Genomic DNA, 12,428 nt, shown 5'->3' with positions numbered 1-12,428 from the left:
AGCCGAAGACCTGTTGACATTTTCGCCGCTTTTTTCGCGATTGCTTAGAATGCTTTGGGGATAAAGATATGAAAGCTTGCATAGGTGTGTAATTTTGTTATCTAAATTAGGTTTTGTGACAGCAATTGCATTTTGAGGTCAGGTCACTAACATTTGCCGTCAAAAGTGATCCTGTTTACGATCCTAAAATATCGCAATTTTGCAACGCCTTCCGTGCCAGGAAAGTATCGCAGGGATCATTCGGCAAATTGCAAAGTAACCCTCCGAGTAATTACAGCTTAGATATATCATATTTTTATAAAGGTCACATGAGGTCAACTTGGTCACGTAGCTTTACCTAAAAAGTCAATAAGGAAATATGGGAACTGCTATTTTCGCGTCGGATATCATCCAACACTAGTTCAAGAACAAAGAACCGTTATTAATTATTTCATACAATCCTTACAGTGCTCCATGCATAACTTCAGCGTTGTTGGCGTTGCGTGATGTCATAAGTTCATCAAAGTTTTCATCAAGAATACTTTAATAAAATTGGGTAGGGGAGTCGGAACGGCCACCGATGATTCAGGAAGACCTGCTGAACTGAATGATATGCGAAGTGACCTCCATCGACCAAAGTTGCATCCTGAGCGGCTTTTACCTGATCTTGACCTGAGATGAGCACACCAACTTTATCTCTCCCAAACAAAAGGCATGTTGTTCGCCGCGCCTGAGCGTTAGAAACGCGATGCTGCTAAATTTACGGTTCTGAAACTACTTTTGGCGAAGCTATTTATCAAAAACCGAACCCGTACCTCGGGATGCATTTAACCTGCCCTCAGAGGCCATCGGTTGACCAGTCAGTTGCTTTGTTTCATTAAAGCGCACATACCCGTTTTTCTATAAAGCTCAAAGTGCGGGGAAAAATAGTGAGAGGGGGAGGGACGTATATTGAAAACTATAGGTTTGGCGAGGGATTTATTTAGCGCCTTGTTAGAAGGAAAAGTGTTTACGGGGAACACTATCTAAAACAGTTTAGCACATGTAGACATAAAAAAGGCATCAAAAACGAGAAAATATGCCTTTCAGCTGTGCTGTAAATGCACGAAGTTCGTACCGGAAGGGGAGTGTGTTTCGCAGAAAGGATGTTGATACGTGATAAACACGAAAATGCATTCAGGCCAACAAATTCCGCAATAAGATGGTATGTCTGCAACACCCACACCACAGCTGCACGTTTGTCAGCAGCGACCTCTCACGGTTGCAATGCAAAACTCCGCGCGGGTTTCGGACGGCCCCCTCGGCGCGGGAGGTGCCGGCGCCCGCCGCGTCGCCCGCCCGGTCGTCAGTTTACGGTGGCGTTAGCCGGCCGGCGGGCGGTGCGCCGGTGCACGGAACGCTCCACGTGGGGCAGGTGGTGGCGGACCGGCGAGCGAGGCTACCACAGGACCGGCGAGATGGACACGGTCGGCACCGCTGCTCTGCTGCTAATGTGGACTGCACTGGGACAAGGTGAGGCTAACGGTGGGCCGTGACTGCTGTCTGTCTGTCTGTCCTTTGGTTTGGGACATGCAAATAAGAGCTGCAACAGTTTGCTGTTGACTTTCATCGTTCATATAAGTATTAATTGGTCATTAAGGCTGGCATTTAGTGTGGCACTGTCAGTGGACAATAATGGACATATAACTATGTATCGATGGGCTGGGTAGCGAACGGAGCGAGCTTTGAGTGCCGGGTGGATGGTCTAGTTCGATCCATCTGTCGATATGTTTGTCTGTTAATGTGAGGCACCATTTTCGACCCATCTGTCTTATATTTGTCTGTTATTGTGAGGCTCAAATGGTTGACGTTTGGTATGGGAAGCGTTTCTTATCATGAGGCTAACACCCACCTGACTCCCACCTTCCGAACGAGGGGCGGTCTCTGAAAAGAATGCAAAAAAAAAAACATTCATTCAAAGATGGCCAGCAGTACAACTCATTTCCCATAAGCGTCACTTATGACGGACATCTTCCATATGGTCATTTGCAGAAGCTTGTCCAAGGACATGTGTGAATGACCAATCAGTTTAGAGCTGCCTCAGCCATGTCCAACATTGGAAACTCCATCACAAGCTTGAAGGCCACCAGTTGGATGGCGGAACAGAGGGCAGAGTTCAAGTTGGAATTTCACTTTTAAGGTGGTAGTGGACTGTAATGGCGTACAAAAATTGTGTCAATGTAGCACAAAATTTATGTGGCACAGTGCCACCAGCGAAGCATGAAAATTTCAATTATATGGGGAAGTGGAAAATAGGTATATGTAGCATACAACACATACCTACATTTTGATAAAATATTGGGTGGAAAGCAGTTAAAATAGTAAATTTATTTATACTCAACCCAGATGTTAAACATTGATAATGAAGGCAAAAAAGCAAAGCTGATGACTGGAAAATTAGGATAAGAACACCTGCATGCACGGCATGCAGTTACCTTCATCCCACAAGCACACTACTTTCTTTGTTAAATGCAATTTTGGGGTTATAGTTGTGTTATTTTCCAAAGACATGCCAGTCCCAGCCACTGTTTAAACACTACATTGGTGCAAGATGGGCACCTTCTGTCACCGTGCCTGTCTACCTTCACCAACGCCACCAGAACGTTATCTTTTTCTTTCTTATTGTTTTCCTCAGTTTTTATTTGTAGCCTTAATTTATAATTTACCTTTAGTTGACGTATCATTGTCTATCTGAGCACACGCAGACACATCATTTCTTTCTAGTGTGAAGTGTGGAGTGAAATTGCCCTGGAAATGTTGTCCAGCAAATGTTTGGTTTCCCAACTCTGATAAGGTTTCTTACAAAATGATACAAAGTACACAATGCGGCAATCTCTTAGCAGACGTCACCCGAGCTGTCATATCTAGTTTGTTAGGTAGGAATGGTAGGTTGTAGGTTGCAGGTTGGTAAGTTGTAGGGTGACTAGGTTGTAGGTATGGTTAGGTCAGGTGAGATAATGTTTTGTTATTTTTTAACTGAAAAGGCATTGCGGCGCACATGAAACGTAGATATGGCAGCTCGGGCGACATCTGCTAAGAGAGTACCCACATTGCAAGATGGATCTAAGTCTTACCGGGAAAGTAATCATAAGATTTAGAAAAAATACTACTAAACTATCACTAAATATTCCACTTTTGAGAATCCAGTATGTGGCTTGCTCCACATCAATACATTGCTGTCAGTGTCGGCCTGCCGTGCCCACATCCAGCATTTCAATACATGCAACTTATCAATCATTTGTATATTCATGTCAACAGTATCCTGCAAGTGGGGAGATGACAGGAAAACTGAGCAGCAAAAGTTGGTAAAAATGCATTTTATTTGGATAAGCCTAAGGCAAAAGCATTAGCTCTACGGCGGCATCTCAATATTGGTCACATTTGATCATTGTAGGTAGGCATTACTTTGCAAAGTGAGTTTGCTGCTAATATCGTGAAAACTACCTACATAGTTATGCAGTGATCAGTTACTCAGGAAGTTCTTACTTTTTAGCTCACGTAACGGCGACAACACAAACTTACATCAGATCAAGATGAAACCAAACGCAGAGTTTGAGCCAACTTTCAGCATTCATTCCACTCGCCGAGGGGTTTACCCCTCCCATCCCCCAAAGAAAAATGATCTTACCTCATCCATAGCGATGTTTAACTGGCCAGAATACTCTAAGCGCACTCAGCTAATCCGCAAAACGTCGCAGCAACTAGGGCAAACTACCGAACTTCACCTTGAAGGACCGTGACCGCCATTACTACTCTTCATCTGTGACGTCACTAGGCTCCGCCCACCCAAGGCTTTTTTAAATGTGGTTATTATTCAGAAAGTTGAAATTCAATATCTTTAAAACCACAAAGAGTACAGCAAAACCAATTAATCTCCACTTACCAATTATTATTCTTCTAATTTTGCGGTAGAAACGAAAACAACATGAAACTACTCCATTATTGTTCGATGCATTTGAATAAGTTCTGTCCTTCCGTCTTTTTGTATGTCTGTTCCACCCTCTCCCCATTTCTCCCCGCTTCGCCTTGTTGCCCGTATTTGCCATGGTTTAGACCTGGAATATATATATCAATGATGTAATTATCCCGATTAATTACAAACTTACCTATCAGCACGAAGTAGTTTCATGGATCAGGATTAACGCAAACACATGATTTCGGTTGACTCTTCCAAGCACGAAATAACCCGTCATTCACCTTAGCGTATTCTTGCGAGCGTTGCAATCTACTCGTACATATACCTTCATTGGAGCGACCAACACCCGGATGTTGAGAGCACGTGCTCGTTCAGCGTGCGACATCGCTAAATCACACCTTATTTGAACGCATGCGTGCATTAAGCAAAAAATAAAGTTATGGCTCAGGCTGTCCTTGAACCTATATGTTTAAGGATGTACCGATGACATCAAACTGTTTTCATGTAATTAAAGTTCTTAACAAGCTATTGTTCTAATCTGTCTTGATGCACGACAGCATTTGCACGAATGCGGAACAACTAAATTAACTTCCTCGGAGTTTGTATTCGGCCCTACTTTGAAGTGAATATTGCCCAACAAAGCAGCAAATTTAATTGGTTAATGCGTTGAGTGCTTTTCATAAATGAGTTCCTCGTAATAGCAACAACGTTTTGTACGATTCAGCAGAGAACAGTCCCAGATAGGCACGATTTTTGATATTTTTATTTGTAGTTAGGATTTTAAATGACCTTTTCCTCGATGATTAATTGGAAATTCAATAAAAAGCAAATATTATATTGTTTGGCAAATTTTCGAACAACAGTTCATTCTCAAGCCACATGAAACAATTGACCTTGTCAATTGTTTCAATTGACAAGGTCAATTAAATGTCAATTGACCTTGAATTTCCAATTAATTATCGAGTAAAAGGTCATTTAAAATCCTAACTACGTATATCAAGATGTTCCTCGCGAGCACTGCAGTGCATACTATTTTTATTCGTGTTTAAAATGACTGGAAATGTTTCATCCCCTCCGTGATATGCACGCATGAAATTTAGTTGTTCTAGGCCGTACCGTTAACAATTTTCCCGACTAACTATGTCGTTCCTGTCTCCACTCTCCATACATTTCGGACCACCTCCCGTCCAGTACCGTTTCGTCTCTGTTCCCCCATCTCCCAGATTCGTCTCGCTACCGTCCGTCTGCCGACCCGCCGCGCTGGTCCGTGATTTAGCGCATGTTTGGGGCGGTGACAGGCGGCGCGGTGGTCCCTGATGCCTTCATGGACCGCCCCAACCTCAGCGGGTAACGGGCACAGTGCGCTGTTTTTGTCTCTGCTCTGGAACTCCTTATCAGCTGGTCTGGCTGGGTCAGACCTATGTCGGCAGCTGCCCCAAACCTGGTAATGGGTCCAACCACTGCGGTGGGCCGTTCACCCGCCGTGGAGACGCCACGGGGAGTCTCAGAGGCTCTCCGGTAGACCATAGGTCACACCCGTCCGAGCGGGACTCTGTCACAGGTCAGACTAGCCCGAGAGGGACGATGTCATTGGTCAGACCTGTCCCAGAGAAGCTCCGTCACAGGCTGACCCTTCCGAGCGAGGCTCCGTCTCAGTCTGACCCGCCCGAGAGGGACGATGACATTGGTCGGATTGGGCCGAGCTGGACGATGCTACAGGTCACATCCGTCCTAGCAGGGAGGTCTCAGGTCAGGCTCGTCTTGAGAGGGGCTACAGCCTAAGAACCGGTATAAGTCAGAGGGAAGGTCAAAGATGTACTGGGAAGTAACGATCATAGGTCATTTTCCTGGAAAAAGGGCAATGCCACTGGTCTAGCGCGCTGGAAAGGTTCAAAGGGATACGCGGAAGCTGCGAGTAGGTGTGTTGACATTTTACAGAGCTCCACGGCCACGAGTCAGGCACTCAGCACAATAAGGTGTCTGTCACTTGACAGATGCTACGACAATTTTTTTTTTTGCTCGGCCAGCCTTGTTGTGAACATGTCCAGTTTTCGGCACGAACGTGTCATGATTGTTATATTTTCTGGACATTGTTCGCCTCAAACAAACAGCGCGCCTTCAAAACGGCCCATTTTATGCACGTCATTTATTCCAAATTCTTCAGAAATGTCCACAGTCGGGTGCCGGTGGATCCTCGAACTGGGTGACAATGCCGTGACCGAATTTGTCACGCAAACTCGCCCGGCTGACACCTGGAGCGAATTGGACGTCACCCGTCCTTCGAGTACGCTGGTCACACCAAACCACCTCGCAAAGGCCGCCGTCCGGAGCCGTGACTCACGGCTGACTTCATTAGTTGCAGTCGCGGTGGAGCCAGTGAAAGCCGGTGGCTTCCTCCGGTGCCGCCGGGTCGCCCTGCTGCTGCCCCGGTGGGTACCTCTGCCGGATGCTGTTTGGGGAGGGCCGGATGCAGCCCGGGTCTCCGCGGTGCCGTGGAGCTCCGGTGGTTGCCCTGGCAAAGTGCGGAAAGCACGGAGGCCGACCGCAGGTGACGGGATCCGGTCTCTGTCCATGGGTCTTCCACTGGGCACCGCCCATGAGGTGTGGGCGGTGGGTGACCTGCGGGTGTACCCCGGGGGCGTCCCAGGTGTACCCCTGTCACCCATCCACCGCGGGCGGTGGCCAGATCCACCGGCACTATTGTGATGTGGCTCGGCTCGCCGCATGACACACATGTTTTCCTCCTTTCGTCTGGTCGGCAAGGCCGTCGTGACGAGGTTTAAAGATAGGTGCGATGATTCCTCACTGCTGCACACGAGTTCTAGGGAAATCGGAGCGTTTGCTGAGATCAGATATGCTAACGGAAGACCCTTATCTGTTAGATTAAGTATCGCCGACCTCCAATGGGTCACAAGTTTCGTGATCATTAGTTTTTTTCCATGCTACTTTAAAGCACCATTGCTTATGTTTCAGGTAAAGTTTTTAGATGAGTCATGGTTCTTGTCTGATTTGTTGGCCGCCGCAGCTTTGATAGGTACCGGGGTGGTCTAATTATCCGCATTAGTGGTGGTGATTACGCGAAAAGGGCTGCGCGATGATAATTTTTAACGACCGTTTTATAGAAGTCTTGGAGGATTTATCTTTAAAGCTTAATACTAGGCTAAAAATGTCGATAAGATTACGAAGATGCACCTAAATTGGGCATGAGTTTGTGTTTTGTCTTGTTATATAACAGTAAAGCTTTGACAATAGCAATGCATTTTATAAGTTGTGATCTATTTAGGAAACGTTAAGCTGTTCCGGTAATTCTGAAATGCTTATGGCAAAAATGGCTTAAAACCATGTTGTGCTGATATATTTATAGCTGTAGACAGCTCAACTGAAATATACCGGCTATCTGGTCGTCCCTTTTAGGACCGTTTGTGAACACAATAACGGCCTCAGGCCGTTTGTGAGGCCGCATTGTTTCATGTCCACCTATCCTGTATGCACGCTAAAATAATCCAATGGGTGGCTTAGCAGTCAGCACGCAAGCGATGATACTATCCGTGGGTTGCATCACCTCAATTTCGCCGGTATCCATTGCATGTGTTATGCTGGCAAGGTAAACTTAAAATGTTTTTACGTAGAGATTCATCACTGAGCAATAAGTGCAGATAAGGTAAAGGGAGTTGCTTGCTGAACTGAGCTAAATCGATCAAAAATCGCGATCAATACCTGGAACCTGATAAACGTCGTCGGTCAAGCAAAACAAACGGTGGGCAACATGAGCCACCAGTGGCCGCGTCGGCCGTTTTGAGCCGCCTCGAGCCGTTTCAGCGGGCCCCAGCGGAGTTCACAATCCGGTGGCGGACCTCCTCACCCTTTCGCGGACCCGTCGCCCGTTCCACGCTGTCTCCCCGGTGTGGACAGGTGTCGTAGTGACAATGACTGCAGTCAGATCACTACAATCAGTCGCATCGTTAGGCGGCTCCAGATTCGGTGACATCCCCAGTGAGTGGAGGAGATTCGGTCGAGAATAGGCACTGGATGGCAAATTTATGTCAGTGGCTAGCGACACGTGCTTCCTATACTTTCAGTCAGCTTGCAGTTGTTGGAAGTGTGATCCAGTCACATAAAGGCTTTTCCCACTTCAACCGTTAACTTTCGCTAGTGCATTACATACCTATTACCTGACCTGTCAATATTCCATTAAAGGGACTATCCCACCTTTAACATGGGGTTTGAGTTGAGATAGCCAAGTTTGCGGCGAGGTTCAGAAACCACTATCTATCTAGGTTGCAACCCCCGCGGCCTCTTGGTGTTGACGAAATTCGTTCCCTTCATTTGAAAATGGGCCTTGTGCAAGGCCCTATCTTCAACATGGAGCGACCGTTAGTGTGACGTCACCTCGTTTAGTCATTCTGATTTAAATGGGTTTGTTCGTTGAAAAATCGCTCAAAACTTGGTCTGAACTTTGTTGTGGTGCCTACAGAGTAAAAAGAATCAGTTTTATGACAGTAATGTGGCCTGGGGAGGGAGGTAATTTTGGGCTGTGACGTCACATATTTGAAAGCTTGTGTTTGGAATATGGGAAGCCTAAGATGTTTAATGAAAAATAAATGCCAGAACCGTGTTCCTGGTCATCCAATCTATACAGTCGGGCACAGTTTAACTGGTTTTAACAATATTTTAGAAGGTGGGATAGTCCCTTTAACAAACGTAAGATGCCACCGACACCCGACATAGAACCATGCCCTCCATGTCTCCTCAGTCTCAAACTCATTTCTCGCACCTTGTCTAACCCCGTTCCAATTTCCAGACCAACAGGTAAGCACCACGTCTCCTGTCTCCCACTCGTCTCTGTGCTGTCTCCCTCGGTCTCCTATTTTCCGACATTCCAAGAAGCTGCCGGTTCCGGGTACCATTTCCGGACACATCCCACCGGTAATGGGACACACGAGACCTATCATCAGACATGCACAGGTGTGCTCATGCTGGCCTTTGTCATGAGGAGTAACCAGCACCAGAAGACGGAAATGACGCTAAGACTCGGTCACCAGTCACGCCTGTTGTTAGCTGCTAGAGGTATTCATGACATCATCGATGTGATGGTGACGTACAAAAGAGCATTCTTTTGGCATTTAGAATGGTACCCTTCAGAAAAGTTAATGGCCTTATTACTGATAGGCCTCTGTCAGTAGTAAATGTAAAATGTCTGGGCTTGGTAACTAGCAACATAGACATAGAGATCCTAGCAGTTTAATAAATTTCGTGGCTTGCTATTACAAAGATTAGGGAAGAACATCTTAAAAGATGTTACCTGAGTTAGATACTGCTACATAAATGTATGTCATTGAATACTTATTCCAACAAACATCAGCATCAACTGGGTGCCACACAAGTACACAACATTTAGCTTTCTCCTGCAATGCACTTGCCTTTCTCGCTCGTCGCGATGCTCGATAGTGTCAAAAGCTTCCAATAACATCTCCAGTTCGTTCACTTCAATTCACCCCCGATAAGGTTTGCAGCTGTTCGACGTCGAGTGGGTGGTTCGCTCCACGCGACCATCAGCCTGATGCTGGTACACTTCTTTGTTCGGTTCATTGGCCCCACTGTGCGCGCCATTGCATGCAGTTGATCTGGCGAACGGCGGCTGCAGGGTGGAAAGTAGTGACAGCTTCGCAGCTCCGCACAACTGAGGGCGAGCTGATGGGGAACGCATTGTCGTCGGTGTAACAATGGGTCCGGTCGGGCCCCAATACCCCGCGGCAACCATTGGTGTCCCGTCGAATGGCGTCCCTTGCAGAGGGGCATTTCCCAGCACAATGTCCACTTTGTCAGGAGCAGAGGACAACGGTGATGAGGGATTATTGGATCTGTCCGTATTGTGTGACGGCTCAATACTGTTCGTCAGTGCAACCTGTTGCCTTTTCACCCTTCAGTTACCTCGATTTGGAACAGGACCGGAGAGCAACCGTTCACTTTGGTTACTCATCGACTTGAACCTAAGCTGCAAGCCCATGGGTTTGACACAGGTGCAGTGTGCATTATGTTATTTAAGATCTAGATTTTCTTCGGCATAACAAGATTTTAACCCTCGCCCATGTACGGGGGGGGGGTTGGTGCAACCCCCCCTGAGGTTTTTCGGAAATAGTGCAAAAACGGCGGCGCGCAGCGCCGCCAAATTTTGGGCACCTTATGGGGCAAACCTTGCGCATCTTTTGATAAAAAAAATTTGACCGGGTCATGTCAGGTCACGGAGTTATGACGTCACAAAGGGAACAGCCTCCGGCCGGATTTTCACAAACTGAGTGCCAACGCCCGAGGTTTCCTGCCGGTGGTACGGACATCGGTTGATGGATCGTGATGAAACTTCCCATGCATGTTGGGGCAAGTATTGGCTATCATATGGTATAAGAAACTTGACCGGGTCAGGTCAGGTCACGGAGCTATGACGTCACAAGAGGAACAGCGTCCGGTACTATTTTTGAAAAGCGCCCGAACCACTATTTTGCTAATTCTTGTCACCTCAATGAGAATATGCAGCAATATTAGCTTCTATAGGGAGCAAATGGACATCCCAAATCCAAAAATACAATCAGATTTCAAAAATTTAAATTTTGATTTTTCGAATTTCTGCCGCCGACTGTGACCTTGCCGACTTCCGGCGCTCCCAACGCGCCATTTTTAGAGCTAGGGAAACGAAATACATACCAAACGATAGAGAATTGATCAAGGAACACGATAGTGAAGGTTTCAAGTCGATATCTCCCACCGTTTTGCCGCAATCGCCGCGGAAAATTTGAAAAAGTCTATTTTTCCGAAAATTTGATATTTGACCGGTCAAAAGTAGGTCAAATGTTGACCTAGGACCAAAAAATATACCACCAATCGCGAGATCTCGGCGAGAGCAATCCGTTGGTCTTTTCCGCTAAGCTCTACGACGCTCCGTTTTCAAACGCCAAGGGGGGGTCGCACCAACCCCCCCCCCCCTGCATGGGCGAAGGTGGCAGATCGCCGTTTACGGGCGAGGGTTAATGTGAACATGCGTTTGAACTTAATTGTTAGCATTCAAAGATAGCTTTCACTAACGCAAGCCGCTAGAGACTACGTCGTGTTGCAAAAACCTCGCCGAAGTTTGACCTATTGTTTGCTATCTTCCCAACTCTCGAGGTCCCTATTCATATAGATACTTACGTGGCACTAAAAATTCATAAGCTAAAGCATAAACTCGTGCAAGGGTCGAGTCATCGGCCGTGAAACAGGGTGGGCCAGACAGTAAAACACGACATAACAATAATCCCCCTGCTCCAATAGAGTTATGCAGCTGAACATCCATCGGTTGATCGCCAAGTGTCTCTCGGGTACAAGCTGGCAGATATTTTAGTGCGTTCCTTTATTTTCCATTTGCCAATCGCTGAACGATGCTCAAGATAGCAGATATGCCATCGATACTGTGAAACGCAGCAACAGGATCTCTCTCTCTCTCTCTCTCTCTCTCTCTCTCTCTCTCTCTCTCTCTCTCTCTCTCTCTCTCTCTCTCTCTCTCTCTCTCTCTCTCTTTCTCTCTCTCTCTCTCTCTCTCGATACTGTGAAACGCAGCAACAGGATCTCTCTCTCTCTCTCTCTCTCTCTCTCTCTCTCTCTCTCTCTTCTCTCTCTCTCTCTCTCTCTCTCTCTCTCTCTCTCTCTCTCTCTCTCTCTCTCTCTCTCTCTCTCTCTCTCTCTCTCTCTCTCTCTCTCTCTCTCTCTCTCTCTCTCTCTCTCAATACTATAAGCTATTCACACACGAGTCAATCATTTCAATTCGTAGACCTGATATCACTTCAACCAGAAGAGAAGTCGCGTGTTTACTCTGCGGTCGTTCTGTGAAACCACTGAACCCAACATCGCTCCGCCGCCGCTGCGCCTCGCCCGCCGGCCTCCACTCAAGACATTCCCAGCACCCGTGATGCACAGCGGCACAGGAGGTCAACAGATGGTGGCTCTGTCAGTGGCCTCCCCTCCCCTCCCTCTGTTCTCTCCCCGTCCCTCTCCCGCCGCCGCGCCGCCCCCTCAGCGCGCGTAATTCAATCTGGCGCCCGTCTAGAGCGCGCGTGGGGGACGCGCGCGCGTCAGGGTTTTCGCGTGGCAGGGGTAAAATCGGGCGTCGTGGAACGACCCGTGGGGTTGGCTGGTCTCCATATAGCGTGGTGCAGGTGTTCTCTGCTGATCTCTGCACCGATAGACGCGGGCAGTGGTTGGGGTGCATGGCTTCAGTTCAATGGCCCCCGCAGTCAACCCTCTACACTGTTGTCCGTCCGCGTTGAGCTCTTCCGCGATGATGAGGACTTATCAACATTTCTGAAGATGATGCTCCATGCACAATCGGATCCATTCTCACTCATGTGTGATTTGGTATTGAGTCACTCAGCATCTTCTAACTCAATACTCAATATGATAGCGTCAGGCCCAGGGACAAGGCATAAGGCGACGAGGCGACGGCGCATCAGGGACAAGGCGACGACAA

At 47.3% G+C, this 12,428-nt stretch overlaps 1 protein-coding gene across 1 annotated transcript in view; it reads left to right on the top strand.

Annotated features, from left to right (window-relative positions):
- The first annotated feature begins 1,363 nt into the window (after window positions 1–1,363).
- LOC122372490 (nephrin-like) overlaps window positions 1,364–12,428 on the top strand; it is a 30,960-nt gene continuing 19,895 nt past the window's right edge. The window contains exon 1 of the mRNA XM_043349708.1: window positions 1,364–1,491. Coding sequence (XP_043205643.1) covers window positions 1,437–1,491 — 55 coding nt within the window. The 5' untranslated portion in view covers window positions 1,364–1,436. The remainder of the gene's footprint in view (window positions 1,492–12,428) is intronic.

Source organism: Amphibalanus amphitrite, unplaced genomic scaffold, assembly GCF_019059575.1.
Source record: "Amphibalanus amphitrite isolate SeventyFive unplaced genomic scaffold, NRLGWU_Aamphi_draft 001365F_arrow, whole genome shotgun sequence".
NCBI classification, from domain to species: Eukaryota; Metazoa; Arthropoda; class Thecostraca; order Balanomorpha; family Balanidae; genus Amphibalanus; species Amphibalanus amphitrite.
This window is presented reverse-complemented; position numbering and strand designations above follow the sequence as displayed.